Here is a 27,560-nt window from a genome sequence, read left to right as displayed (position 1 = left end):
GAGAAGGCTAGGTGGGAGAGAGAGAGAGAAGGCTAGGTGGGAGAGAGAGAGAGAGAAGGCTAGGTGGGAGAGAGAGAGAGAAGGCTAGGTGGGAGAGAGAGAGAGAAGGCTAGGTGGGAGAGAGAGAGAGAAGGCTAGGTGGGAGAGAGAGAGAGAAGGCTAGGTGGGAGAGAGAGAGAGAGAAGGCTAGGTGGGAGAGAGAGAGAGAGAAGGCTAGGTGGGAGAGAGAGAGAGAAGGCTAGGTGGGAGAGAGAGAGAGAAGGCTAGGTGGGAGAGAGAGAGAAGGCTAGGTGGGAGAGAGAGAGAGAAGGCTAGGTGGGAGAGAGAGAGAGAAGGCTAGGTGGGAGAGAGAGAGGCTGGGGGGGAGAGAGAGGCTGGGGGGAGAGAGAGGCTGGGGGGAGAGAGAGGCTGGGGGGAGAGGTGGTTGAAAGCAGCTAGGCAACACTGATTCGTTTTTTCAACACTGGGTTAAACATAACGCTTTAACACAGGGTAGAAAAGGCTTGACCATCTGATGGCAACTAACATCAAATCTGGCACTCAACGGGACTGGATTTGCATCGGACTGTGACTGGTGGTAAAGGGATTATGGGTCAGGACGCTATTATGGGTTTATGATTCATGTAATTTCCCTCCACCTGATCACAGATCAATATGGAGAATACATATGAATCTTAACTGTTCCATAGTTTAGGTTACCATCAGACCCTCTTCTGAAATCACAGAATCGCCTGTCATCTACATCACAGGAACTTTGATCGGAGACGCTTGGTGCCGTACTTGGACTGGCGTGCGTATGTATGCGTGTACACGGCACATGATCAGAACATAGCAACAAGAGCAGAATCTGATCCTCACCTACAGATTGAGGAGAGTTCAGTTCGGCAGTCAATCAGGACTGGTTGGTGTAACCTACAGTAGCTTAACAGAGCTTGTAAATAACATAATAGATTGTTGATATAAAAGGACTAAAAAGAGATGTCCGTTACGTGCTATTCTCAGAATGGACCATCCAAAACCAGAGCATGCTAATGTTAAATAAACAAGAACAGACAGAGAAACAGAAAACCATACTGCAGTTTTATAAAAACAAACTTGGGGACCAAACGGCAACAGCAGTAGGTCAGGCAGCAGCTGCCTCTCCTCTCCATCTGCAGAGCGGGGCGGGCAGGAGGGAGGGTTATGGGTAAAGGGCGTCTGTAGAGGAGCTACAGAGCTACAGTACTTTGGGAAGTACAGACGGACCAATGTTCTGAGAGCAAGACAGGGTTCCGAGAGCCTGTCTCCTCACTAGTCCCCCTTGGTCAGCAGGTCTTCTATGTAGGCATCCAGTTCGTCATCGGTGTTTATGTCAATGTCCTGCAGGAGGAAAGGAGCGACATTCCTTTTCAGTTTGTCTGTGTGTGTGAGTGCATGTGGGTTATCGCATCTTCTCTGTAGATAAGCTTCGATTTTGGTGCGTCTTACCTCCTGTACTTTCTGCAGCAGTTGTACGATGTTGGTTCGTAGTTTCTGTAGCTTCTCGTCTGCCTCCCTGAGTTTGGTCTCAGCGCTGGTACTCTTCTCCTCCACAGCTTTGGCTCTGGCGTCAGCTCTGCTCTGGTACGAGTTACACAGAGACTGGAGACCCAGCTCATACTGCTGGAAATACTCCTTCTGCACACACATGCATAGATATAGATCAGATTGATATATACACTACTGTTCAAAAGTTTGGGGTCATTTAGAAAAGTTTTTTTTTTTTTTTTATGCAAAAAGTCAGTCCATTAAAATAACATAAAATTGATCAGAAATGCAATGTAGACATTGTTAATGTTGTAAATGCCTATTATAGCTGGAAACGGCAGGTTGTTTATGGCCCATTATCAGCAACCATCACTCCTGTGTTCCAATGGCACGTTGTGTTAGCTAATCCAAGTTTATCATTTTAAAAGTCTAATTGATCATTAGAAAACCCTTTTACAATTATGTTAGCGCAGCTGAAAACTGTTGTTCTGATTAAAGAAGCAATAAAAATGCCCTTCTGTAGACTAGTTGAGGATCTGGAACATCAGCATTTGTGGGTTCAATTACAGGCTCAAAATGGCCAGAAACAAATAACTTTCTTCTGAAACTCATGTCTATTCTTGTTCTGAGAAATGAAGGCTATTCCATGCAAGAAATTGCCAAGAAACTGAAGATCTCATACAACGCTGTGTACTACTCCCTTCAAAGAACAGTGCAAACTGGCCCTAACCAGAATATAAAGAGGAATGGGAGGCCCCGGTGCACAACTGAGCAAGAGGACAAGTACATTAGAGTGCCTAGTTTGAGAAACAGACGCCTCACAAGTCCTCAACTGACAGCTTCATTAAATAGTACCCACAAAACACCAGTCTCAACGCCAACAGTGAAGAGGCGACTCCGGTATGCTGGCCTTCTAGGCAGCGTTGCAAAGAAAAGGCCATATCTCAGACTGGCCAACAAAAATAAAAGATTAAGATGGGAAAAAGAACACAGACACTGGACAGAGAAACTCTGCCAAGAAGGCCATCATCCCAGAGTCGCCTCTTCACTGTTGACTTTGAGACGGGTGTTTTGTTAGTACTATTTAATGAAGCTGTTATTAGTTTCTGGCCATTTTGAGCCTGTATTTGAACCCACAAATGCAGATGCTCCAGATACTCAACTAGTCTAAAGGCCAGTTTTATTGCTTCTTTAAACAGCACGATAGTTTTCAGCTGTGCTAACATACTTGCAAAAGGGTTTTCTAATGATCAATTAGCCTTTTAAAATGATAAACTTGGATTAGTTAACACAACGTGCCATTGGAACAAAGGAGCGATGGTTGCTGATAATGGGCCTCTGTACGCCTATGTAGATATTCCATTTAAAAAATCTGCCGTTTCCAGCTACAATAGTCATTTACAACAGTAACAATGTATACACTGCATTTCTGATCAATTTGATGTTATTTTAAATATACTTTTTTTTTTGCATTTAAAAAAGAGAAAAAATACATTTCTAAGTGACCACAAACTTTTGAACGGTAGTGTATATATACACACATACATACGATTTTGCTATGGTATGATTTACAATGATATGACTGCAGCAGACTCCAGGGCAGGTCTCTAGAAGACATGGGTTAAAGTTAGAGGTCAGGAGTTAAAGGTCAGTCTCACCATAGGGAAGGCCACTAGCTCTTCTGCGGTCATGCTGTTGACATCGTCCTTCGGGATCCGGAAATCAGGAGGGAAGAAATAACGCAGCAGCGTCCTAAAGAGAACACACAAAATTAGAGTTGTGACATCCACATTCCATTCTCCCTCTGAAAAAAAGGCAATTGGAGGCCAAAAACCAACAGACAGAGTATCGGGTAGTCATGGTTACCTCATCATGTTGACCAGATTGTCAGTCACCTCTCGACTGGTTCCTGGTTGGGTGGTGTCAGGTTCCATGGGGGCGGGCCCCTTTTCAGTCCCCTCCCCTTGCTGTGTGTCAGGGGTCTGGGAGAGGGGAGAGGGGGGTCGCATCAACCTCACCTCCTCACTGCCTTTGAAAACCCTAATAACAACAACCATAAATTATACCAACAACCTCACCTCCTCACTGCCCTTAACCACCAAAATAACAGCACCCCAAAACTACTGAGAACACTAACTTATCAAAACATTTGTAAATTAAATAGAAACTGGCACATCATTGGCCACTGGTACAGCATAGTGATGGGGGGGGGGGGGGATCTATACAGTTCCATATTGCAATATTATTTTTTAGACAATACTATACTGATATTTTACTCCAAGTACCGATTTAAATAAATAGAATAGCTATAACTTATTCTCTATGTAAAAAAAAAAAATTGTGAGCCAACAGGTTTTCAGCACTTATTTGCCTGACTGATCAAAACTTGTTTTCTCATGCCCCCTCTCATCTCTCTGCAGCAGACATAGTTCCCAATGTAATAAAAGAGCATTATTAAATCACAATACATATTAAACCGTGAGAATCGCAATACATATTGTATCGGCACCTAAGTATTGTGATATCGTATTGTGAGGTCCCTAGCAATTCCCAGCCCCAGTACAACACACACATAAACGTAAGACAACAAAGCACAAAGACGGTGAGTTGGTGAGCCTACCATCGGTCCTTGGGGGTGGATCTGGGGACGTAGTCAAACTTCACCTTCCAGCGAACACTCTGCTTGCTGGTTTCCACAGCAACCACTTTGCCTGTGAACCATTCCTTATTCACACGTACCTCCACCAACATACCCTTATCTACAGGAGACAACACAGAGGAATTGTGAAGCTTTGTCCTGTCTGTCATTGCTAATAGGAAATCCTCTCAGCAAATCAACTATCATCAAGAACGTAATAAAAAAAATCACCTTTCTGAGCATTCTTCGGTTCATTCTCTGGGTGCTCGTCCTCTGCACTGCCTGTCACCTAAAAACATTACACACAGAAAACACACGGATCAAATTGTCTAGTAGTAAGTGAGTGTGAAGAAATACAAGAGTGGTGTGTTATTGAGAAAAGAGAGCAGGAGAAAAAGAAGCAGGAGAGCAGAATATAAGCAACTATATATAGAATAGTTAAGAGACAGATAGGACCCAACACAAAGGTTCCCAGGTTTGCTTGTCAGTATTCCCACACCTCACACTAGACTACTGCAACACAGTTTCCCCTGCCATAAACCCTCACATTGGTGCCACAACAGAGAGATGTGCAGATACATTGAAAAAAACATGCCATTTTTGGATATTGATTAGAGATTAGAGACAAACTCCAAAATATTAGTTCAGATTATTTGGCTTGCAATATGTGATCTATAGGTCGAGAGCTTCGACAGCTGTTTATTCAATTCTGGGATTTGAAAAATGACAATATTTGGTGAGAATCCCAATTTGGGGTGCAAAATCAATTCTAGCTCTTAAAGGGGAAGTAGCCTACATTAGCATGATTTAATATGCAGTTATTCTTCTGCCATTTATTCTGTTACCAATAATACATCAATGTTAATAATATCTTCAGATTACAATGACATCTCTTAACTAAATGCAATCTATTAGCTTCCAAAATTTAAATAGATATATCTAGCTGTAATATAACACATTCTGATGGAATGGCTTGTCCTGCACTTCGTAAAAAACCCACAGTGCATTGAGTGAATGTTGGAAAAAGATCTTGGTTCCTTTCTAATCATAGCAATATTTTAAAGAGGACTATATGCGAAAACACCCTTAAGAGTAGAGTTAGGAGACAGACAGGACCCATTCCATTCAGAGTAGAATTATGAGAGAAGGGGAGGATCTATTCTATTATGATTACAGTTAGGAGAGAGGGATAGGACAGATAACATTATGAGTGGAGAAGGTGTAGCCTCTTGCGCCGTGGCTGGTGGGTACCTTGGCTCTAGCCCCACCCGAGGGCTTAGGCGGGGCGGGGATGGGTTTGGCTGGTGGTGGTGTTGCAGGGGGCAGCCGTGTTGGTATGGTAGCACTCCTCTTCTCAGGCGGCGGGGGTTTGGTGCTGAGTGGGGGGGTGGGGACCTGTGGGGTCGATGACATCACATGACCTCTGAACTATGGGTCAACCTCTGACCTATGGGTAAACTGGTCTGCTCCATGTGTCAGACTCTGTTCCCCCTCTCCATACCTAACATCACCTCTGTCCTCACTCGTCTTCAGGAAACATCCATCTGTCCTCTTCTTCCAAACATCCCTTCCCCTTTATCTTTCCGTTCCCTCTCCTCTTACACATGCAGTGCTTTCCTGTGTCTGTCTGATACATTGTATACATATATTCTATAGATTGACAGATTGATAGTCTGAGCAGTGAAAATGTATATGTGAGAGTGTACCTCCGTCACTTTTCCCCGCTTGAGTGGAGCTTTCTCAACAGTTTTCCCACGATTCCCCACTGCAGCTGCCATCTTGGATTTCTTGGGCTGAGGCTCCTTCTCCTCCTCGCTGTCCTCCTCTTCTTCTTCTTCTTCCTCCTCCTCCTCACTCTCCTCCTCCTGCTCCATCACTCTCTTGCGCTGGCTGCTAGCAGGTGTGGTTGCTTTGGCTGGAGACGATTTGGCTTGAATCTGTAGAAACACCATAGATATTACTGATACTGGACCATAAAATTATTTTGGTATTTGGCAATTAACTCATGGATAGCATTTTTATGTCTCTGCATCCAGTATGAAGGAAGTTAGAGGTAGTTTTGCGAGCAAATGCTAACATTTAGTGCAATGACGAAGTCTACATCAGACTCTGGGTAAGTAGATAAATGGCTTAATTGCCAAAGTCTCACACTATCCTTTTAACATAACCATAATATATTTGATAAAGGACAACACACAAACATACTCACCCGTGAGCTGCGGCTTGGAGGGGTGGGTTTGGTGGGGATTTTGCCTGGGGCTTTGGGGGCGGGCTTAGCTGGAGGGGGTGATGGCTTCGCTGCAGCTCTGGCTCTAGATTGGTCGACTCTGGAGGCTGGGGCAGCAGGCCGGGTGGTCGGTCGAGGGGAATTGGTGAGTTTGCGGTTGGGGGCTGGCGGCTGGCTGGGGGCGTTCTTGAGGAGGGCGGGGAGAGGGGGGGAGCGAGGGCGTGAAACACGCTCTGAAGACCTGGTTGCCTAGGAGACAGAGAGAACATGAAACATTATATTCAGATATCAGGAGACAGTATGTGTTATTGTGTAAAACCAGTAGAGGGTAAGTATGTCTGTATACATGTAGTGTGTGTTTACCTGTAGATGGGGAGTATTTGTGACTGTGTGTGCGTGTACCTGGGAAGAACTGTCATTTATGGGTCTCATGCTGACGTCCAGAGGCAACTTCTTCACATCTGCTGCTGATTTGATGGTGCTGGTTTTCTGCAGAGCCTCTAGTTTCTCCTGCTGCTGTCTGATCTTCTCTGTCAGTTCTTTCTGTTTGTCCTCCGCTGTCTGTCTGTCCTTCTTAAGGACTCCACATGGAAGGTTCTGTTTCTGCTCTGCTGCATCACACCTACAACACACACACACAACATTTGAGATATACTGTATGTGGTGTTCCTGCAGGTGTGTGTGTGTGTGTGTGTGTGTACCTGTCCTGAGTGCTGTCAGGGTTCATCAGACACACCCAGCTGTCCGGGTAACGTTTATCCACCGCATCCATCTGGAATGGCAGAGTCCTCCACTTCAGACATTTATCTACAGAGAGAGGGAGAGAAAGACAACTCTGAGCTTGTCTATTTATTTATTTATGTGTGTGTGTGACTTGACACACTTTAAAGTGTCTCTGTATGTGTACAACTCACCACACTGTATGGTGAGGGGTATCTCCATGGCGCGGCGTCTCTTGTATCTCTGCTCAGCCGAGGGGAGTGAGGACCAGCTGGCCGACAGGTACCCAAACTCATCCCAGAACTTCACTATGCCCTTCTGAGCTAAAAGTGGGAAAAGCAGAAACATGCTAGACATATGGACTAAGGCTGCTGCAGTAACTATACAACCACGTATAACTATGCACATTAACAGTAGTGTGTCTAACTAGAGCTATACACAGATTTAATAGTAACATTATTTTGCAACCGTTGATATGTATATTTAGCCTACTAAACATAAACAACCTGCCTGCATTCATTGTTGTCCCCCTCATGTTGCACCCTAGACAGGGTGCGCAAGGGGGAGAGGCATGGCAGACAGGGCGAGGGGCATGGCAGACAGGGCGAGGGGGCGGGGCATGGCAGACAGGACGAGGGGGCGGGGCATGGCAGACAGGGTGGGGAATGGTTGACAGAGCGAGGGGCATGGCAGACAGGGCGAGGGGGCGGGGCATGGTAGACAGGGCGGGACATGGTAGACAGGGCAAGGGGGCGGGACATATTGTATTCCTTTAAGAAGTTTTTTATATTCTTTCAATGCTTTAGCTTACAATGTTAGTTGTATACTGTAAAAAAGTCGAGAATGTCAACTTTAACGCTAGAATGACTAATTTAATGTAACCCTGAAGCTATATTTTTTTATTTAACTAGGTAAGTCAGTTAAGAACAAAATCTTATTTACAATGACGGCCTACCAAAAGGCCTCCTGCTGGGACAGGAATAAAATAAAATAAATTATGAAAATATAGGACAAAATACACATCACGACAAGAGACACCATAACACAACATAAAGAGAGACCTAAGACAACAACAACAGCATGGGAGCAAAACATGGCGGCAGCAGCATAAAACATGATACAAACATTACTGGGCACAGACAACAGCACAAAGGACAAGATGGTAGAGACAACAATACATCACGCGAAGCAGCCACAACTGCCAGTAAGAGTGTCCATGATTGAGTCTTTGAATGAAGAGATGGAGATAAAAAGGTCCAGTTTAAGTGTTTTTTGCAGCTCCTTCCAGTCGCTAGCTGCAGCGAACTGAAAAGAGGAGCGACCCAGGGATGTGTGCGCTTTGGGGACCTTTAACAGAATGTGCCTGGCAGAATAGGTGTAGTATATGGAGGATGAGGGGGAGTGAGGCCTAAGAGGGTTTTAATAAATAAGCAACGTGTATACAGAGATGACCAGTTTACAGAGTGCAGTGATGTGTGCTATAAGGAGCATTGGTGGCAAAACTGATGGCCGAATGGTAAAGAACATCTAGCCGCTCGAGAGCACCCTTACCTGACGATCTATAAATTACATCTACATAATCTAGCATGGGTAGGACGGTCATCTGAATCAGGGTTAGTTTGGCAGCTGGGGTGAAAGACAAGCAATTACGATAGATGAAGCCAAGCCTAGATGCAACCTTAGCCTGCAGCTTTGATATGTGCTGAGAAGGGCAGTGTACCGTCTAGTCATACTCCCAAGTACTTGTATGAGGTGAATACCTCAAGCTCTAAACCCCCAGGAGGTAGTAATCACACCGGTGGGGAGAGGGGCATTCTTCTTATCAGTCCACATAACCTTGTTCTGAACACCTCCAAAACAAAAGGCAGAGAAAGCTTGTTGGACATTAAGAAAGCTTTGTTTTAGAGTGTTTAACACAAAATCTGGGGACGGGCCAGCTGAGTATAAGAGTGTATCATCTGCATATAAATAGATGAGAGCTTCCTACTACTTGAGCTATGTTGTTGATGTAAATTGATCAGAATGTGGGGCCTAGGATCGAGCCTTGGGGTACTCCCTTGGTGACAGGCAGTGGCTGAGACAGCAGATGTTCTGACTTTATACACTGTACACTGTACTCTTTGAGAGAGGTAGTTAGCAAACCAGGCCATTGAGCCCTCTGAGACACCCATACTCCTTAGCTGGCCCACAAAAATTGAATGGTCTACCGTATCAAAAGCTTTAGCCAAGTCAATAAAAATAGCAGCACAACATTGCTTAGAATCAAGGGAAATTGTGACATCATTTAGGACCTTTAAGGTTGCAGTGACACATCCATAACCTGAGCAGAAACCAGATTGCATACCCAAGAGAATACTGTAAATATCAACAAAGCCAGTCAGTTGATTATTGACAAGTTTTACAAAACACTTTTGATAAGCAGGGCAAAATAGAAATGGGCCTATAACAGTTAGGATCAGCTTGATCTCCACCTTTAAATAAAGGATGCACCATGGCTACCTTCCAAGCAATGGGAACCTCCCCCAGAGGAGAGACAGGTTAAAAGGTCAGAGATGGGCTTGGCAAAGACAGGGGCAGCAACCTTAAAAAAGGGTCTACTCTAAACCATCTGACCCAGCTGTTTTTTAGGGGTCAAATTTAAGGAGCTCCTTTAGCACCTCGGACTCAGTGACTGCCTGAAGGGAGAAATTTTGTAGCAGGGCAGGGGAGAAAGAGGGAGGAGCATCGGGGATAGTCACATTAGAAGGGGTGGGAGATGAGGAAATCTTGAATGGGCAAGGAGGCATGTAAGAGTCAAATAGGAATCCTGACTTAATAAAGTGGTGATTAAAGGGCTCAGCCATGTGCTCCTTGTCAGTAACAACCACATCATCAACTTTAAAGGACATGGGCAGCTGTGAGGAGGAGGGTTTATTCTCCAGACCTTTAACTGTTTTCCAGAACTTCTTGGGGTTAGACCCACACAGAGAAAACTGCCCCTGAAAATAACTAACGTTGGCCTTCCAGATAGCCGGAGTTCACTTATTTCTAATTTGCCTGAACGAGAGCCAGTCAGCATGAGTTTGCGCGTGCCGAGCGATTTGCCAAATGTAATTCTTGCCTTTTCTGGGTGTTTGGAGTCATATACCACCCTGCATACCACTGCTGGCTTGCTTGTAAAGCTAAGCAGGGTTGGTCCTGGTCAGTCCCTGGACGGGAGACCAGATGCTACTGGCAGTGGTGTTGGAGGGTGAGTAGGAGGCACTCTTTCCTCTGGTCTAAAAAAAGATCCCAATGCCCCAGGGCAGTGCCCTGTGTAGGGTGCCGTCTTTCGGATGGGACGCTAAACGGGTGTCCTGACTGAGGTCATTAAAGATCTCATGGCACTTATCGTAAGAGTAGGGGTGTTAACCCCGGTGTCCTGGCTAAATTCCCAATCTGGCCCTCAAACCATCACGATCCCCTAATAATCCCCAGTTTACAATTGGCTCATTCACCCCCCTCCTCTCCCCTGTAACTATTCCCCAGGTCGTTGCTGTTAATGAGAACATGTTCTCAGTCAACTTACCTGGTAAAATAACGGATAAATTAAAAAAATCAAATATAATATGGTAATAATCTGAGGAAGAGTTAGGGAGTCCCATTACTTTAGGATTTGGAGGGTGGTTTAAGCATGTCCCAGTTTATGTCACCTAGCAGGACAAATTCAGACTGTGTAAGGGGCCAGGAGAGCGCTTAGGGCATTTAGGGTACAGGCCGGTGCTGATGGTGGCCGATAACACCCAACAACAGTCAACCAAGAGCTATTTGAAAGTTTACTGCTTAATACCAGCAAATCAAATTGTTTGGGGACAGACTTGGTGGAGATAACAGAGCACTGAAGGTGATCCTGGTATATATTGCCACTCCCCCACCTTTGGAAGATCTGTCTTGCCGAAAAAGGTTATAACCAGAAAGGCTAACATCAGTGTTCAAAACACTCTTTCTTAACCACGTCTCAGTAATGAGCTTTCAATTTATCAATTTTTGGTAACAAGCTTCTAGTGTTAACGTGCAGAAGACCCAGGCTTTTACAAGAGCAGAAATCAGTGAAGCAGATATCAGATCACAAATCAGATTAGGGGCTAGCAACAGTAGATGGGCCAGGGTGTACATGCACATTTCCAGATATAATCAGCGGTAATACAATCAGGGCACAGTAGAGGACAGGGAGAGCTCTGCAGTGTTGATTTATAACATTTGAATGTGCATTCGATGGCAACAAGATCATATTGTAATGCAATTCCATCAGGTACCATGAATACAAAGCTGGCGAGAGGTGGTTAGAATAGGATGGAAGGTCAAGAGTCCGTGTAACCAATAGAGAGTCAGAGTCTGGGAACAAACAGCCTGTCCCACAGTTGGGTAAACAAGCAAGTTCCTAGTCAACAAAGCACGCAGGAGTCATGAGGCAAATAGCAAAAAGCACAAGAGAAAAATATAACAACTTGGGGCTAGCCATTGTAAGTTGATTGTCACTTGCCCCAACAGTGTGTGCTGGAGGCGAACGAAAGCTCGGAAGAGAGGCAGAGGTATCTGTACCAGACAGAAGGAGACAGGCCAGGGCGGACGGTGAACAGATCACCAGGTGGAATCCAAGCAGCAGTGCAGCAGGCAACGGGAGTAGGTATCACACCTACATGGGAGAAGCTTTTTTCGGGAGATAGATTCCTTGTAGAAAATCTAGCATCTCTGTCCACCATCTTTTCCATGTGGAAAAGGAGGTTGTTAGCTGGCTATATATTTTCAGTTTCGGCAAATGATCCTTTACGACCTACAAACAAAGTTGTCCTGTGGCTGTTGTATTTTGTGGATTCTGAGGGTATCTTCTGATGTGATCAAATCAACAATATTGTTTCTTATTGAGGTCATTTACAATTGAAGTGTTCTGGCTGCATCTCAGTTAAAAATAGAGATGAATCCAGGGGGTTCTGTATTTTAGTTGCCTCTGGGTTGGGGAGGGAGGCTGTGAAACTCTCCTGTCATTGTTAGGCTCAAGAGTTTTCACACCTTACTTCACACTTCAGTGCTAATTTTAGTCAGTTTCTTTCCTAGCAGCTTGGTAGCTTAGTAGCCTTTTTTATTTAAACAATAAAGCCCGAAGGGGTGTGGTATCTGGCCAATATACCACGGCTAAGGGCTGTTCTTAAGCATGACGCAAAGTGGAGTGCCTGGTTACCAACGTAATTAGAGCAGGAAAAACAAGTGATTTGTCATACCCGTGGTATATGGTCTGTCAGCCAATCAGCATTCAGGGTTCAAATTACCCAGTTTATAATTAAGCAATAAGGCACGGGGGTGTGTGGTATATGGACAATATACCACAGCTACGGGCTGTTCTTAGGCACGGCGCATAGCAGAGTGCCTGGACACAAACCCGAGGTGCCTTATTGCTATTATAAACTGGTTACCAACATAATTAGAGCAGGAAAAATAAGTGTCATACCCGTGGTATACGGTCTGATATACGACGGCAGTCAGCCAATCAGCATTCAGGGCTGGAACCACTCAGTTTATAATAAGCTTTAAACAACAAAATTACCTAGAGATGATTGTCTTTTCATTTTTGGCTTCAGAAGTAGGTTCAGATTCACTCACTTTTGTGTTAGATGATATTTCCATGTTCCGCTGTGTTTCTTCTGCAGGTTTTGGTTTGTTAGAAGTTTTGTTCTTGATAATCCTTGGTAGCAATAGTCGATTCGGGTAAATTTGTCCCAAATCAAGGTTTTAGGTATGGAATTGTGATTTGGAATGAAGGTTTTGATGTTGAGGTTAGTGTCGTGTATAAATCCTTGCGAAACAATTCAAGTTAATCTACATTTATCCAACTGTAATTCTATCTTTTCGCAGAACTCAGGAACCAATGCTCTCTGTGTCTGTTTGTGCTCTCTCTCGTTAGCTACCCCCTCCTCCCCCCTGTAACTATTCTCCAGGTCGTTGCTGTAAATGAGAAAGTGTTCTCAGTCAACTGACCTGGTAAAATAAGGGTTAAATTCCACTATCATGGTTATATAATCAAATCAAATTTTATTTGTCACATACACATGGTTAGCAGATGTTAATGCGAGTGTAGCAAAATGCTTGTGCTTCTAGTTCCGACAATGCAGTAATAACCAACAAGTCATCTAGCTAACAATTCCAAAACTACTACCTTATAGACACAAGTGTAAGGGGATAAAGAATATGTACATAAAGATATATGAATGAGTGATGGTACAGAGCGGCATAGGCAAGATACAGTAGATGGTATTGAGTGCAGTATATACACATGAGATGAGTCTGTAAACAAAGTGGCATAGTTAAAGTGGCTAGTGATACATGTATTACATAAGGATGCAGTAGATGATAGAGTACAGTACATACGTATACATATGAGATGAATAATGTAGGGTATGTAAACATTATATTAGGTAGCATTGTTTAAAGTGGCTAGTGATATATTTTACATCATTTCCCATCAATTCCCATTATTAAAGTGGCTGGAGTTGAGTCAGTGTGTTGGCAGCAGCCACTCAATGCTAGTGGTGGCTGTTTAACAGTCTGATGGCCTTGAGATAGAAGCTGTTTTTCAGTCTCTCGGTCCCAGCTTTGATGCACCTGTACTGACCTCGCCTTCTGGATGATAGCGGGGTGAACAGGCAGTGGCTCGGGTGGTTGTTGTCCTTGATGATCTTTATGGCCTTCCTGTGACATCTGGTGGTGTAGGTGTCCTGGAGGGCAGGTACTTTGCCCCCGGTGATGCGTTGTGCAGACCTCACTACCCTCTGGAGAGCCTTACGGTTGTGGGCGGAGCAGTTGCCGTACCAGGCGGTGATACAGCCCGACAGGATGCTCTCGATTGTGCATCTGTAGAAGTTTGTGAGTGCTTTTGGTGACAAGCCAAATTTCTTCAGCCTCCTGAGGTTGAAGAGGCGCTGCTGCGCCTTCTTCACGATGCTGTCTGTGTGGGTGGACCAATTCAGTTTGTCTGTGATGTGTACGCCGAGGAACTTAAAACTTACTACCCTCTCCACTACTGTTCCATCGATGTGGATAGGGGGGTGTTCCCTCTGCTGTTTCCTGAAGTCCACAATCATCTCCTTAGTTTTGTTGACGTTGAGTGTGAGGTTATTTTCCTGACACCACACTCCGAGGGCCCTCACCTCCTCCTTGTAGGCCGTCTCGTCGTTGTTGGTAATCAAGCCTACCACTGTTGTGTCGTCTGCAAACTTGATGATTGAGTTGGAGGTGTGCGTGGCCACGCAGTCGTGGGTGAACAGGGAGTACAGGAGAGGGCTCAGAACGCACCCTTGTGGGGCCCCAGTGTTGAGGATCAGCGGGGTGGAGATGTTGATGCCTACCCTCACCACCTGGGGGCGGCCTGTCAGGAAGTCCAGTACCCAGTTGCACAGGGCGGGCTTGATGACGAGCTTGGAGGGCACTATGGTGTTAAATGCCGAGCTGTAGTCGATGAACAGCATTCTCACATAGGTATTCCTCTTGTCCAGATGGGTTAGGGCAGTGTGCAGTGTGGTTGAGATTGCATCGTCTGTGGACCTATTTGGGCGGTAAGCAAATTGGAGTGGGTCTAGGGTGTCAGGTAGGGTGGAGGTGATATGGTCCTTGACTGGTCTCTCAAAGCACTTCATGATGACAGAAGTGAGTGCTACGGGGCGGTAGTCGTTTAGCTCAGTTACCTTAGCTTTCTTGGGAACAGGAACAATGGTGGCCCTCTTGAAGCACGTGGGAACAACAGACTGGGATAGGGATTGATTGAATATGTCCGTAAACACACCAGCCAGCTGGTCTGCGCATGCTCTGAGGGCGCGGCTGGGGATGCCGTCTGGGCCTGCAGCCTTGCGAGGGTTGACACGTTTAAATGTTTTCCTCACGTCGGCTGCAGTGAAGGAGAGTCCGCATGTTTTAGTTGCGAGCTGTGTCAGCGGCACTGTATTGTCCTCAAAGCGGGTAAAAAAGTTATTTAGTCTGCCTGGGAGCAAGACATTTCTTTTTGTAATCCGTGATTGACTGTAGACCCTGCCACATACCTCTTCTGTCTGAGCCGTTGAATTGAAATTCTACTTTGTCTCTATACTGACGCTTAGCTTGTTTGATTGCCTTGCGGAGGGAATAGTTACACTGTTTGTATTGTTTTCGGTCATGTTTGCCCTGATTAAAAGCAGTGGTTCGCGCTTTCAGTTTCATGCGAATGCTGCCATCAATCCACGGTTTCTGGTTTGGGAATGTTTTAATCGTTGCTATGGGAACGATATCTTCAACGCACGTTCTAATGAACTCGCTCACCGAATCAGCGTATTCGTCAATGTTGTTGTCTGACGCAATACGAAACATATCCCAGTCCACGTGATGGAAGCAGTCTTGGAGTGTGGAATCAGATTGGTCGGACCAGCGTTGAATAGACCTCAGCGCGGGAGCTTCTTGTTTTAGTTTCTGTCTGTAGGCAGGGATCAACAAAATGGAGTCGTGGTCAGCATTTCCGAAAGGAGAGCGGGGCAGGGCCTTATATCCGTCGCGGAAGTTGGAATAGCAATGATCCAAGGTTTTTCCAGCCCTTGTTGTGCAAGCGATATGCTGATAAAATTTAGGGAATCTTGTTTTCAGATTAGCCTTGTTAAAACCTGTTGCTCCTACCCCCTCCTTTTTCGAACATTCTGTTAAAAATCGCGCAACATTTCAGCACCCTGCTACTCATGCCAGGAATATAGTATATGCATATGATTAGTATGTGTGTATAGAAAACACTCTGACGTTTCTAAAACTGGTTAAATCACCGCTGTGACTTTTAACAGAGCGTGTGTTTCAGCGAAAAGCGCAAGAAAATCTGGTCACTAAAAACTGAAAAAAGTATCAATCCGCCACTTCCACCTTTTGTTAAATGGAAACTAAATTACATATGGCATAGATTGCAATTCCTACAGCTTCCACACGATGTCGCCAGTCTCGTCATTTCCGGGCTGTTTATTTCTTGGGCAAACCAACCTGGGAGATCACTTTCCATCCGGTCTCCGACTGGAAGGTTTGGAAGAGATATTTTGGAAGATGATTTGAATTCGTGTAGCTATTGAAAACACATCGCCCCGTGATCATTTTGATACATTATTAACATTTACTGATACCTAAAGTTGGATTAGAAAAGTATTTCGAAGTGTTTTGGTAAAGTTTATCGTCGACTTTTTTTATTTAAAAAAATGACGTAGCGTTTTCAAACTGTGTTTTTTTCTGAATCACACAGTTTCCATAGATGGCTATTTTAGGTATATATGGACCGATTTAATCGAAAAAAAGACCCAATAGTGATGTTTATGGGGCATATAGGAGTGCCAACAAAGAAGATCTTCAAAGGTAATGAAAGTTTTATATTTTATTTATGCTATTTGGGTAGCGCCGGCTACGCAAAATCTTTTGTTTACGTAGCATTCAGGTATTTCGTGGTGTTGCATGCTCTCTTATAATAGCTTCTCATGCTTTCGCCAAAAAGCATTTTAATAATCTGACTTGTTGGCTAGATTCACAACGAGTGTAGCTTTAATTCAATACCCTGCATGTGTATTTTAATGAACGTTTGAGTTTTAACGAGTGCTATTAGCATGTAGCGTAGCGCATTTGCATTTCCAGATGTCTAGTTGGGACGTTTATGTCTCAAGTAGGAGCAAGAGGTTAAAATCCCCAGCTACAGTGAAGGCAGCCTCCAGATATATGGATTCCAGTTTGCAAAGAGTCAAATAAAGTTTGTTCAGAGCCATCGATGTGTCTGCTTGGGGGGGTTATATACGGCTGTGATTATAATCGAAGAGAATTCCCTTGGTAGATAATGCGGTCGACATTTGATTGTGAGGAATTCTAAATCAGGTGAACAGAAGGACTTGAGTTCCTGTATGTTGTTGTGGCCACACCACGTCACATTAACCATGGAGCATACGCCCCCGCCCTTCTTCTTACCAGAAAGATGTTTGTTTCTGTCGGCGCGATGCGTGGAGAAACCAGCTGGCTGCACCGACTCCGATAGCGTCTCTCCAGTGAGCCATGTTTCCGTGAAGCAAAGAACGTTACAGTCTCTGATGTCCCTCTGGAATGCTACCCTTGCTCGGATTTCATCAACCTTGTTGTCAAGAGACTGGACATTGGCGAGGAGAATGCTAGGGAGTGGTGCACGATGTGCCCGTCTCCGGAGTCAGACCAGAAGACCGCTTCGTTTCCCTCTTTTACGAAGTCGTTTTTTTGGGTCGCCGGCTGGGATCCATTCCGTTGTCCTGGGTGAAAGGCAGAACACAGGATCCGCTTCGCGAAAGTCATATTCTTGGTCGTACTGATGGTGAGTTGACGCCGCTCTTATGTTCAGTAGTTCTTCTCGACTGTATGTAATGAAACCTAAGATGACCTGGGGTACCAATGTAAGAAATAACACGTAAAAAAACATTGTGTGTGTTACCTATGTTGCTGTCCTTCCAGTACTGGGCTAGGTGTTCTCCCATGGCTCTCAGAAGGTGTCTGTATTCTTTAGCGTCCGCAAAGTCCTGCTTGTTGTGAGTGGGCTCCAGAACCAGGTATGGAACATCTACTACCCCCACAACACCTCCACACGCCCTGCACACACACACACACACTTCATTAGAAAGCATTTCTGGTCGTCTCACTGGTCACTGACTAGCCAATAAGAGGACAACCGAAGGGAGTGTATGTGTGTTACTCACATTCCTCCCTCCAGCTGAGGTCCAGTCTTCTCGTACATCTTAATGAGGCGAGAGCAGTTATACACAAACATCCCATCCAGGTCTCTCTGCTCAATGTTCACCCCGAAGATAAAACTCAGTTCCTTAGGCTCCTTCAATGCTCTGGGGGAAGGAGAGGGAGCAGTGTTAACGTTTTATTGTTTGGTTTGACTTTCGTTTGTTTGTAAAGTTAACATTTTTATTTTGACTGACTTCTGTTTGGACTCCTGAATCATCTTTTTCACTTCCGCCTCCCGTCGAAGCATCATGGACCCATCCTGAGCCTTACGCAACATGACCTGGAGCAGAGAGAAGAGGATTTGAATAAGGGAGGAGAGGAGTCAGGCCATTGGGTCAATATATTGCTAATCTTGCCGTGTGTGTTGGTTCTTACCCGTGACTCTTTGGACAGGTCGTCTCCCAGTTTGGCCTCCAGAGACAGACTTTTGCTCTCCGCCTCACGAGCCTTCTCCTCCGCTGGAACACACACACAGAGAGGGGAGCGGGTTCTAAAGGCAGAACTGGTTCTGTGTGTGTGTGTGTGTGTGTGTCTTATCCATCTTGGCCAGGTGATGTGTGTGTGTGGGCAACTCACCTATCTTAGCGAGGTGATCAGCCTTTTTTACTTCCTGCTCAGCACGGGTTTTGAATCGAGTCGATGTGTATTTATATACCCTGAGAGACAGACACAGACTTAGCTGAATGGACACAAACAGGATTTAGGATTTTAGTCTCAGTGATGTCTCTAGACAGGAGAGCTTCTGGATGCAGTAGTGTGTGTATATATATATATATATATATAAACCTGGGTTTGTAGAGGCAGCAGGACAGTCTCTTGGTCCTGACTTTGTGTCCCTGTATGAAGATCCTCATCCTGGGGTCGATGTAGAGGACAGCTGCGTATGCTCGGAACGACCGACGTTCTGGCTTCCTGTATGAGGGGAAGTGATATCATCAACATAAACACACAGTCCTAGGTTGTCTTCAAGTCACACGACACAGATTATATATATATATATATATATATATATTTTTTTTTTTTTTAAACGTCCTTACCCACACACGCAGACACACACAGACCCCATACTTACACTCCCTCTGAAGGAGTCCCAGCCATCAGGATATCCTGGTGGTCTGTCTCTACATCCAGCTCTGGTTCTCTGGTATCCATCAACTTCAGGTTATAGATGATCACCAGAGTACCTACACACAGTTCAGATTATAGATTATCACCTCTCTACACACACACACGCACGCACGCACACACACACACACGTGCGTCTCACCGCTGCTGCCCTCCATCTTGTTAAACTGTTCCATCAGCTGCTGTTCGTTTTTAAAAGGAGAGTATTTGTAGATGAGCTCCGTCTCTATGGCGAACTTCTCAGGGTCGCCTGTGATTGGCTGTCTGGTCAGTAGGTCCCAGGTGGGCAAGGGTACGATCACCTGACAAGAGGAGACAAACAGACAACCTTAAAATACATACTGACACTTCTCAAGAGGTGATGTTATGTGTTGTTTCAAATAGGTGGACATAGTCAATAAAGGCTCTTTCAGTAAATCAGAGTATAACACGACAGCCACAAAATAAAACAATGTTTTAAGCTACCGGACATATCATCAGTGTGTCTGCTGGATGGGAGAGTGCCTGCTGCAGCTCACTCCTGATCCCTTACCTCGTCAAGCCCCTCCTCCTCGTGGAATGTTCTAGACAGGAACAGGCAGGACAGAGTGTTGTCCTTCTTAGTGAACAGAACAAAGTCTTTCCCAATACGCATGGAGCCCCTAGAGAGAAACACACACACACAAACGATGTGGCTCACTTGGTGAGAGCGTGGCGCTAGCAACCCTAAGGTTGCATGTTCGATTACGGCGAGGACCACATACAACCACTATAAATGTATGAACTAAATGTATGTATGAAAGTGTCTGCAAAGGGGTATATATTATGTGTGAGGGGATTAAAGAGTCTTACGATTTGAGACCATTTCCATACTGGCCGATGTGAGTAGAATCTGGTGTACGCTTAGTGGACTTCCCAAATTGGATCACATGGGTCGCCTCGTCTGAGAGATAGGAGGGAAATATAACCATCATATATGGAATTTCTTATAGCTCATATGTAGACTTGTGGATCAACTTAATTACTGTCTACTTTAGTCATTTCATTTGCATGGAACTCACTGGGGTCCATTCCTGTGCCGTCGTCTAAGAAACATAGCATGTAGCCTCCACGCAAATCTGGTCTCTTCTCTGTTGGCCACGGGGGGAAGAGAGGTTAGACACACGTTACAACAGGAGGTGGATGAGATAGAAAGCCACACACAGGTTAGATACAAGAGGGGAAAAGAAAGCATAACACACAGAACTACTACTGAAATAGATGGCTTTTTCAATAGCCGAAACTAAGCTTTCTAAAAACCTAACTAGTCAAATTCTGGGTGTAGCTTATAATTATAAATCAGTAGTCCGGTAACCGTTGGCACTGTAGGTATTCTAGATTATTGATAGGCAGCGTGATCTGTATACCGTAGTAGTGTCAGAGGGGTGAGACACAAATCTATGTACTGGTGTATGTGAAGCAATATGTATGTGTGTGTACCTGTGTAGATGTCAATCCGGGTGGCATTTGCATCCCTGTAGGAGATGATTGGCAGGTGACAGAACAATCAGAAGGCAGATAAACCAGTGTGGTTAGATGCGGTTCCAATTAGAATGATTTTACCTTTTATTTCAGAATACAGAGAATACTAACAAATACATTTCCCACTGGTTTAATCCTGAATCAGTTCAGTATAGTTTTGCTGCCATTGTGATTTACTAACACTTATGCATGATGTCCCACATAGATACAAACATTTTGGATGGGTAGATAGAAGAACAAATAATTGTGAGTAAGAACAGAGAGAAGTGCATTGTTGGTACCTGGAGTTGTCCACCAGCTCAGCCAAAGCTCCAAACAGGAACTCATGTGTCGTTCTGGAAACAAACATCCAACCAATCAACCTACAGTTCTGAGGTAAGGAGAGTGTGTGCCAGCGAGCACAATTTCAAGTCAGTGTAAACATCAGTGCGTTCAATGTGGGTGGGGGTTGGGCCCTGTGCAATCATCAGGCCAGGGTTGGGTAACAATGGGAGTTGTGGGGTGTGGCCAACCCATTGGTGAAAGTTGACAGCTGGGGTAATGGGGCAGAATGGAACCTGGTGTAGATTTTAGGTGGGACACCATGTGATACTGGAGTCAACCAGCCCTAGCTAGTTGAATACAGTGGGGCAAAAAAGTATTTAGTCAGCCACCAATTGTGCAAGTTCTCCCACTTAAAAAGAGAGATGCCTGTAATTTTCATCATAGGTACACTTCAACTTATGAGAGACAAAATGAGAAAAAAAATCCAGAAAATCACATTGTAGGATTTTTTATGAATTTATTTGAAAATGTATGGGTTAGGCCAGAGCCAGGGGTAAGGCGGCATTTTGAAAACGTGTCATTAACTTTGATACTCTGACTGGTTTGAAATGATCCAATCGCTGATGACTTTGTTTTGCACAACACCCCCCATTTTGAGATTACCACAAACTACTTCAATGATGGCAGTGTCAGACTGAAGTATATAGCGAACATAGAGCAGCGAAAGAATTCAGTATGTGTCACCAGGCAATGTGTAGCAGAGGTGTTCTGGTGAACTAAGTAACCTTGCTTAAGACCTGAACACGCATGCTAGCTCCCAGAAAGAATGCCAAGGCTTTGGCACTGTGGGCCAACATGGTCGATCCAGGTTTGAATGCAGTTTGTATCCCTTTTCCTCTTTAGCTGTTCCATTCATTCATCTCAGTAAAGGCAACACATTATCCTTTCCGTTTGATGTTTGAAAGGAAATACCACAGGAGAAGGTGGCGTGCATTAAGTATAAACCTCAGGCAGCAGGTATTAGAGGCTTAGGAAGATAATAGTTTTAACCTTATTTTTAGAATACGTTGTTATACCTGTTATGATCTCCCAAACGTGAGAACATAAAAATGCCCCTGTGGGGATAGTATTCCTTGCTCTGGCAACCCATGAACGTGGCATTAATTACATGTGGCCAGAGTTCAACAGCACTCCACATGAAGAAGTACAGTATGTGTGTGTGTGCAAAGGTGTTACAATTCTCACGTTGGCTGCATCATCATCAAGCATCACGCAGTTGGTCTCTGGTGATTTCATGAGTCCTACATAGTCGGACTGTGCTTAGACTCATATCCAATATTATTAATTAATGCCCATTTAATGTAAACAGGGCTTTATGTGTTGAAGCACCCAGGTGAAATATCTTCATGTCTTAAGGGGAGAGCATTGATCTACAAGTTGCATCAGCTATTTATGGTGTGCTATTTGATGGTGTTAAGTCTCTCTCCTCTTGGCCTTAGTCCAAAGTGCATTGCTCCTATCCATAAATTACTTATGCCACTGGCCTTCTCTGAGCCCTTCGCGGTCAAACAGTAGTTGTTTATATAGTGTTTTCAGGGAGATAGCAAAAGTTCAGACACCCTGGACAGCTGTCATGTACCAGCTGGATCCATCTATGACTTGGTTATGTGGGCATCATTAGCAGCCATTTTCAAATTTTTGCTACACCGCGTTTTGCTCATGAAGGTCTTTCAACCGTACAATGCAACAATATATTTTGCAGTAAAAAGGCATTTTAGCGTAACTGTTTCTTTTTTATGTAGTCTATTCAACCATCTTGTGAGATTTTTAAAAGGCACAATTTTAGTCCCTCATGTTGTTGACTGTCAGCGTCCAAGGAATGCAATGTCCTGCTCTATAGTGTGGCCAGTCTGTAAATCACTCACTCACTTGCCAGCCACAATAACATTCCTCTCCTCTTTACAATGTCCACATTGGTAAAACTTGAGTAATACTTTCATGTGTCTTTTGTAATTTGTGACCTCCGTGTGATGTGTGTAGCTGTGAGAGATATATATATACAGTGGGGCAAAAAAGTATTTAGTCAGCCACCAATTGTGCATGTTCTCCCACTTAAAAAGATGAGGCCTGTAATCTTCATCATAGGTACACTTCAACTATGACAGACAAAATGAGAAAAAAAATCCAGAAAATCACATTGTAGGATTTTTTATTAATTGATTTGCAAATTATGGTGGAAAATAAGTATTTGGTCAATAACAAAAGTTTCTCAATACTTTGTTATATACCCTTTGTTGGCAATGACAGAGATCAAACGTTTTCTGTAAGTCTTCGAGGTTTTCACACACTGTTGCTGGTATTTTGGCCCATTCCTCCATGCAGATCTCCTCTAGAGCAGTGATGTTTTGGGGCTGTTGCTGGGGAACACGGACTTTCAACTCCCTCCAAAGATTTTCTATGGGGTTGAGATCTGGAGACTGGCTAGGCCACTCCAGGACCTTGAAATGCTTCTTACGAAGCCACTCCTTCGTTGCCCGGGCGGTGTGTTTGGGATCATTGTCATGCTGAAAGACCCAGCCACGTTTCATCTTCAATGCCCTTGCTGATGGAAGGAGGTTTTCACTCAAAATCTCACAATATATGGCCCCATTCATTCTTTCCTTTACACGGATCAGTCCCTTTGCAGAAAAACTGCCCCAAAGCATGATGTTTCCACCCCCATGCTTCACAGTAGGTATGATGTTCTTTGGATGCAACTCAGCATTCTTTGTCCTCCAAACACAACGAGTTGAGTTTTACCAAAAAGTTATATTTTGGTTTCATCTGACCATATGACATTCTCCCAATCTTCTTCTGGATCATCCAGCAAACTTCAGACGGGCCTGGACATGTACTGGCTTAAGCAGGGGGACACGTCTGGCACTGCAGGATTTGAGTCCCTGGCGGCGTAGTGTGTTACTGATGGTAGGCTTTGTTACTTTGGTCCCAGCTCTCTGCAGGTCATTCACTAGGTCCCCCCGTGTGGTTCTGGGATTGTTGCTCACCGTTCTTGTGATCATTTTGACCCCACGGGGTGAGATCTTGCGTGGAGCCCCAGATCGAGGGAGATTATCAGTGGTCTTGTATGTCTTATATTTCCTAATAATTGCTCCCACAGTTGATTTCTTCAAACCAAGCTGCTTACCTATCACAGATTCAGTCTTCCCAGCCTGGTGCAGGTCTACAATTTTGTTTCTGGTGTCCTTTGACAGTTCTTTGGTCTTGGCCATAGTGGAGTTTGGAGTGTGACTGTTTGAAGTTGTGGACAGGTGTCTTTTATACTGATAACGAGTGGAGGACAGAGGAGCCTCTTAAAGAAGAAGTTACAGGTCTGTGAGAGCCAAAAATCTTGCTTGTTTGTAGGTGACCAAATACTTATTTTCCACCATAATTTGCAAATAAATTCATTAAAAATCCTACAATGTGATTTTCTGGATTGTTCCCCCTCATTTTGTCTGTCATAGTTGAAGTGTACCTATGATGATAATTATAGGCCTCTCTCATCTTTTTAAGTGGGAGAACTTGCACAATTGGTGGCTGACTAAATACCCTTTTGCCCCACTGTATATATTTACCACAGACGGTACTTACGAGTTGGTGTGCAGATACTCAAAGGTGAGCTGAGCCCTGTTCAGGGTGCTGTAGTTAGAATAGGCCATCGCCACTCTTTAAAAGCTACTTCCTGGTCTTCTTTCTGACTTCCTCTCAGTCCAGTGTGGCTTTTCAAGAGCTTCATGCACCTACAGAATCACAGCAGCAGTCAGCTCCACTGGTCAAATGTATGCATAGTGTCAAGGATATTATGAATGTGTGAAATAACCACAGCCTGGAATATAATGAGCTGTCATAAAGATCAATAGGCAATTCCACAGTAACGGAATTACGCGGATAATTTTGTTCGCTTTTAAAATGTATGACAAACAAAAAAACATTGATTTCAAAGAACCATACAACCCTATGCACAATAACTACTTTGAACACAGTAAAAGTAGTCCGTTGAAATCAATGGTTTGTGTTTGGTATACTATACATCTTAAAGTTAATCTGAGTGTCAACGTAATTCCATTACAATGGGATTTCCTAGAACAAATACCACCGGAGGAAAAGCCTCTAGATATCTGATACCTCATCTGAAGTACAGATACTTCATCATTAATCAATTGGCCACCAGACTATTACATTGAACCCCCCCCCCACCATATGTTTTGTACACTGCTGCTACTACTCGCTGTTTATTATCTATGCAGTCACTTCACCCCTACCTACATGTACAAATTACCTCAACTAACCTGTACCCCCGCACACTAACTTGGTACCGGTACCCCCTGTATATAGCCTCGTTATTGTTATGTTATTGTGTTACTTTTTACTTTAGTTATTTGGTAAATATTTACTTAACTCTTCTTGAACTGCACTGTTGGTTAAGGGCTTTGTAAGTAAGCATTTCACGTTAAGATCTACACTTGTACTCAGTGCATGTGACAAATAAAGTTTGATTTGATCAGAGGGATTAAGTTCGGTTGAAAAGTATGCCTGTTCAAACGTGGAAATAAGTCCTTTGGTGGTTGGCAACCCCTGTCAATTCATGACTGGATTTGAGTGCTTTTTCTAGAGGCAAAGAGGTGGTATTGCGATCAGTCTATCACACAAACAAGCCCCCACTCTATCTGCTCCTGTAAAAACAGAAACGAGTTCGTTCAGCCATTCCTATGGGGAAAATTAATGGGGAAAGAACCGAGTTTTGTGATAAAAGCCCAAAATAAGGTTTGACGTTACAGGCTCGTATACGGTTTGTTCTATGAGATAATATCATTCAGTTAACATGACTTTTATGAATGATGAAACCTTTGTGCTTTTTCTGATTACATAAGTGCTTCTTCAAAATTCACAATTTTTTTTACAAAAATATATATAAATTGTTAGTTGATTAAGATCTCATAGAACAAAACGTAAAATATCTCCTAAGCCTTCGTTTGCCACAGACCTTATTTTGGGCGTTTATCAAAAAACCGTACAAAAACTCCATTCATTTTCCCATAGGCTTTGTCCAACGAACCAAGGCGGAGCTATTGCCTAGAAAAGATGCCATTACTAATTTCTCTCTATAGACCACGCGCCAGGTAACACTCCACTTTCAAACTGGCCCGCCGAGAAGAGAACACTCACGTGGGAGGCCTGTTAATGCTGTTTATCTGGATCATTCCATAAGACTCATCTAGGCTAAATCTTGACGTAATTTTTATTATCGAGTATGGATGAGTAAAGAGACGAGGATATTGTCCAGTTGCAATGTCCAGTCACGCTTTAACAAATGGTTAGTCTACTGACCAAGTTAACTAGCAACCTATATTGGCTCTCACACCCACTATTTCTGGTAGCTACCCTCCCTATGTAACGCTAGCTAGTTAGTTAGTAAACACTTGTAAAGAGCACATTAGCATGTATATTTATCCAATATGCAAACCGTTTAGAGCGCCAGCAGCTTCAAATTGACTTTAGGTCCGTGTAAAACATCCGTCGAAGCGATAACTACGTTACATTTCTGAAACCAACTCTACAGGCCGCGAAAACCTCATCCTTTCTCCCCTCCCTCACAGTACTGCGCACAGAGGAGAGGAAGGTCCGAAAGGTACGCCCGCCTCTGCCGTTCATCTGAACACCAATAGAAACACGTCATTTATTTACATTACTGTAATTTGTCAATCCTCATGCCACGTAAATGATCAGGAAGTAGAACGTCTCGATTCATGAAATAAGCAAATATAATAACGATATTCAAAGACTGACGTCATGTAATCAATATGTTTTAATGTGAGCATTTTGCCTGTTAAAGTTTTGTTTATTATTATTGTAATATGCGTAATGAAGCCCAGCACACGCTAGTGATGAAAGCCGTTAATTACTAATTTCCCTAAGTATCTCTGTCTTCTCAAACTCAGCCTAGGCTAGCTCTAAAGTTTAACTCTATTAGCCAAACTAAACGGTTCTTTGTTTTGGACATGCAGTTCTACTTTGCTCTATTATCCCCATGGTAAGTTTGTTTAATTAGCAACGTTAGTCGTCTGCTAACTGCTAGTTAGTTGACGGGTTATACACCAGTAAAGAATACCCAATAGGTTTTTGCTAATGGAACAGGTTTTTACCTTATTTCCAGAATATTCCGTTTGAATCCTTTTGCTTGTTCATTTAGGACCTAGATTTAGCTGTGTGTGTTGTTGGTTACTACTTGACAGCCATGTTGAATGTCAAATTCTGAAATGGCTGCCAGTGTCTCTTTGTTTTATGCAATAGTTAGTTGACCCATGCATGCTTGTACTTTATTTAGGTGAGTACTACACCCATATCTGCACAACTGTCTATTTTAAGTAGGCTACTAGGATAGTTTAGCTAATGGAAAATGTAAATTGTCAACTCCCCAACACTTCATTCCAACCTTCCTTGATTGTAGGGGGAATTCAGACCTGAGTCACTCGCACTAAAATGCACTTTTCTCCCCACTGTATACTGACATTGAACTTAAGCATGGGGAAACGCATGTGCCAGCCAGGTATTCGTTTGGGGTGGATACCACAGAAATAGAGTCAAAAGATATTCCTTATTCTGACCTTGACTTAATTCCCACACCAGAAAACCATGAATAAGGTCAAGTGAACCTGTCTGTTCCAAGTGGAAAAACATACTGGCCATGTCCAAATACCCATACTTGCGCCCTAAATAGTAGGCCGTTTGAGTATGCAAAAAAATGTTTAGTTTATTAAGGTGATCAATTAGATATGGGGATGCGCTACCGTAATC

General features: G+C 43.8%; 1 protein-coding gene across 2 annotated transcripts; it reads right to left on the bottom strand.

Annotated features, from left to right (window-relative positions):
- Nucleotides 1–350: 350 nt before the first annotated feature.
- LOC109880700 (ATPase MORC2A) lies at nucleotides 351–27,030 on the bottom strand. 2 transcript variants are annotated; one of them, XM_020472902.2, is made up of 27 exons: nucleotides 26,909–27,030; nucleotides 24,357–24,505; nucleotides 20,744–20,797; nucleotides 20,421–20,455; nucleotides 20,003–20,071; nucleotides 19,794–19,884; nucleotides 19,495–19,603; nucleotides 19,105–19,264; nucleotides 18,910–19,021; nucleotides 18,624–18,749; nucleotides 18,414–18,493; nucleotides 18,213–18,295; nucleotides 18,032–18,117; nucleotides 17,801–17,941; nucleotides 17,539–17,693; nucleotides 7,286–7,414; nucleotides 7,073–7,178; nucleotides 6,774–6,993; nucleotides 6,354–6,620; nucleotides 5,851–6,081; nucleotides 5,396–5,539; nucleotides 4,376–4,433; nucleotides 4,127–4,265; nucleotides 3,373–3,546; nucleotides 3,165–3,258; nucleotides 1,468–1,656; nucleotides 351–1,359 (listed from the first exon to the last, which is right to left on the bottom strand). In XM_020472902.2, the coding sequence occupies exons 2-27, from the start codon at nucleotides 24,422–24,424 to the stop codon at nucleotides 1,291–1,293; spliced, it is 3,189 nt and encodes a 1,062-aa protein (XP_020328491.2). In that variant the 5' UTR covers nucleotides 24,425–24,505; nucleotides 26,909–27,030; the 3' UTR covers nucleotides 351–1,290. The 2 variants fall into 2 exon arrangements, with proteins under 2 accessions (XP_020328491.2, XP_020328482.2); XM_020472893.2 differs by lacking the exon at nucleotides 26,909–27,030 and adding an exon at nucleotides 26,230–26,393.
- Between the last annotated feature and the right edge of the window lie 530 nt (nucleotides 27,031–27,560).

Source organism: Oncorhynchus kisutch, linkage group LG3 (assembly GCF_002021735.2).
Source record: "Oncorhynchus kisutch isolate 150728-3 linkage group LG3, Okis_V2, whole genome shotgun sequence".
Taxonomy (NCBI): Eukaryota; Metazoa; Chordata; class Actinopteri; order Salmoniformes; family Salmonidae; genus Oncorhynchus; species Oncorhynchus kisutch.
The sequence above is the reverse complement of the archived record's forward strand: the minus strand, read 5'-3'. Positions and strand labels throughout refer to the sequence as shown.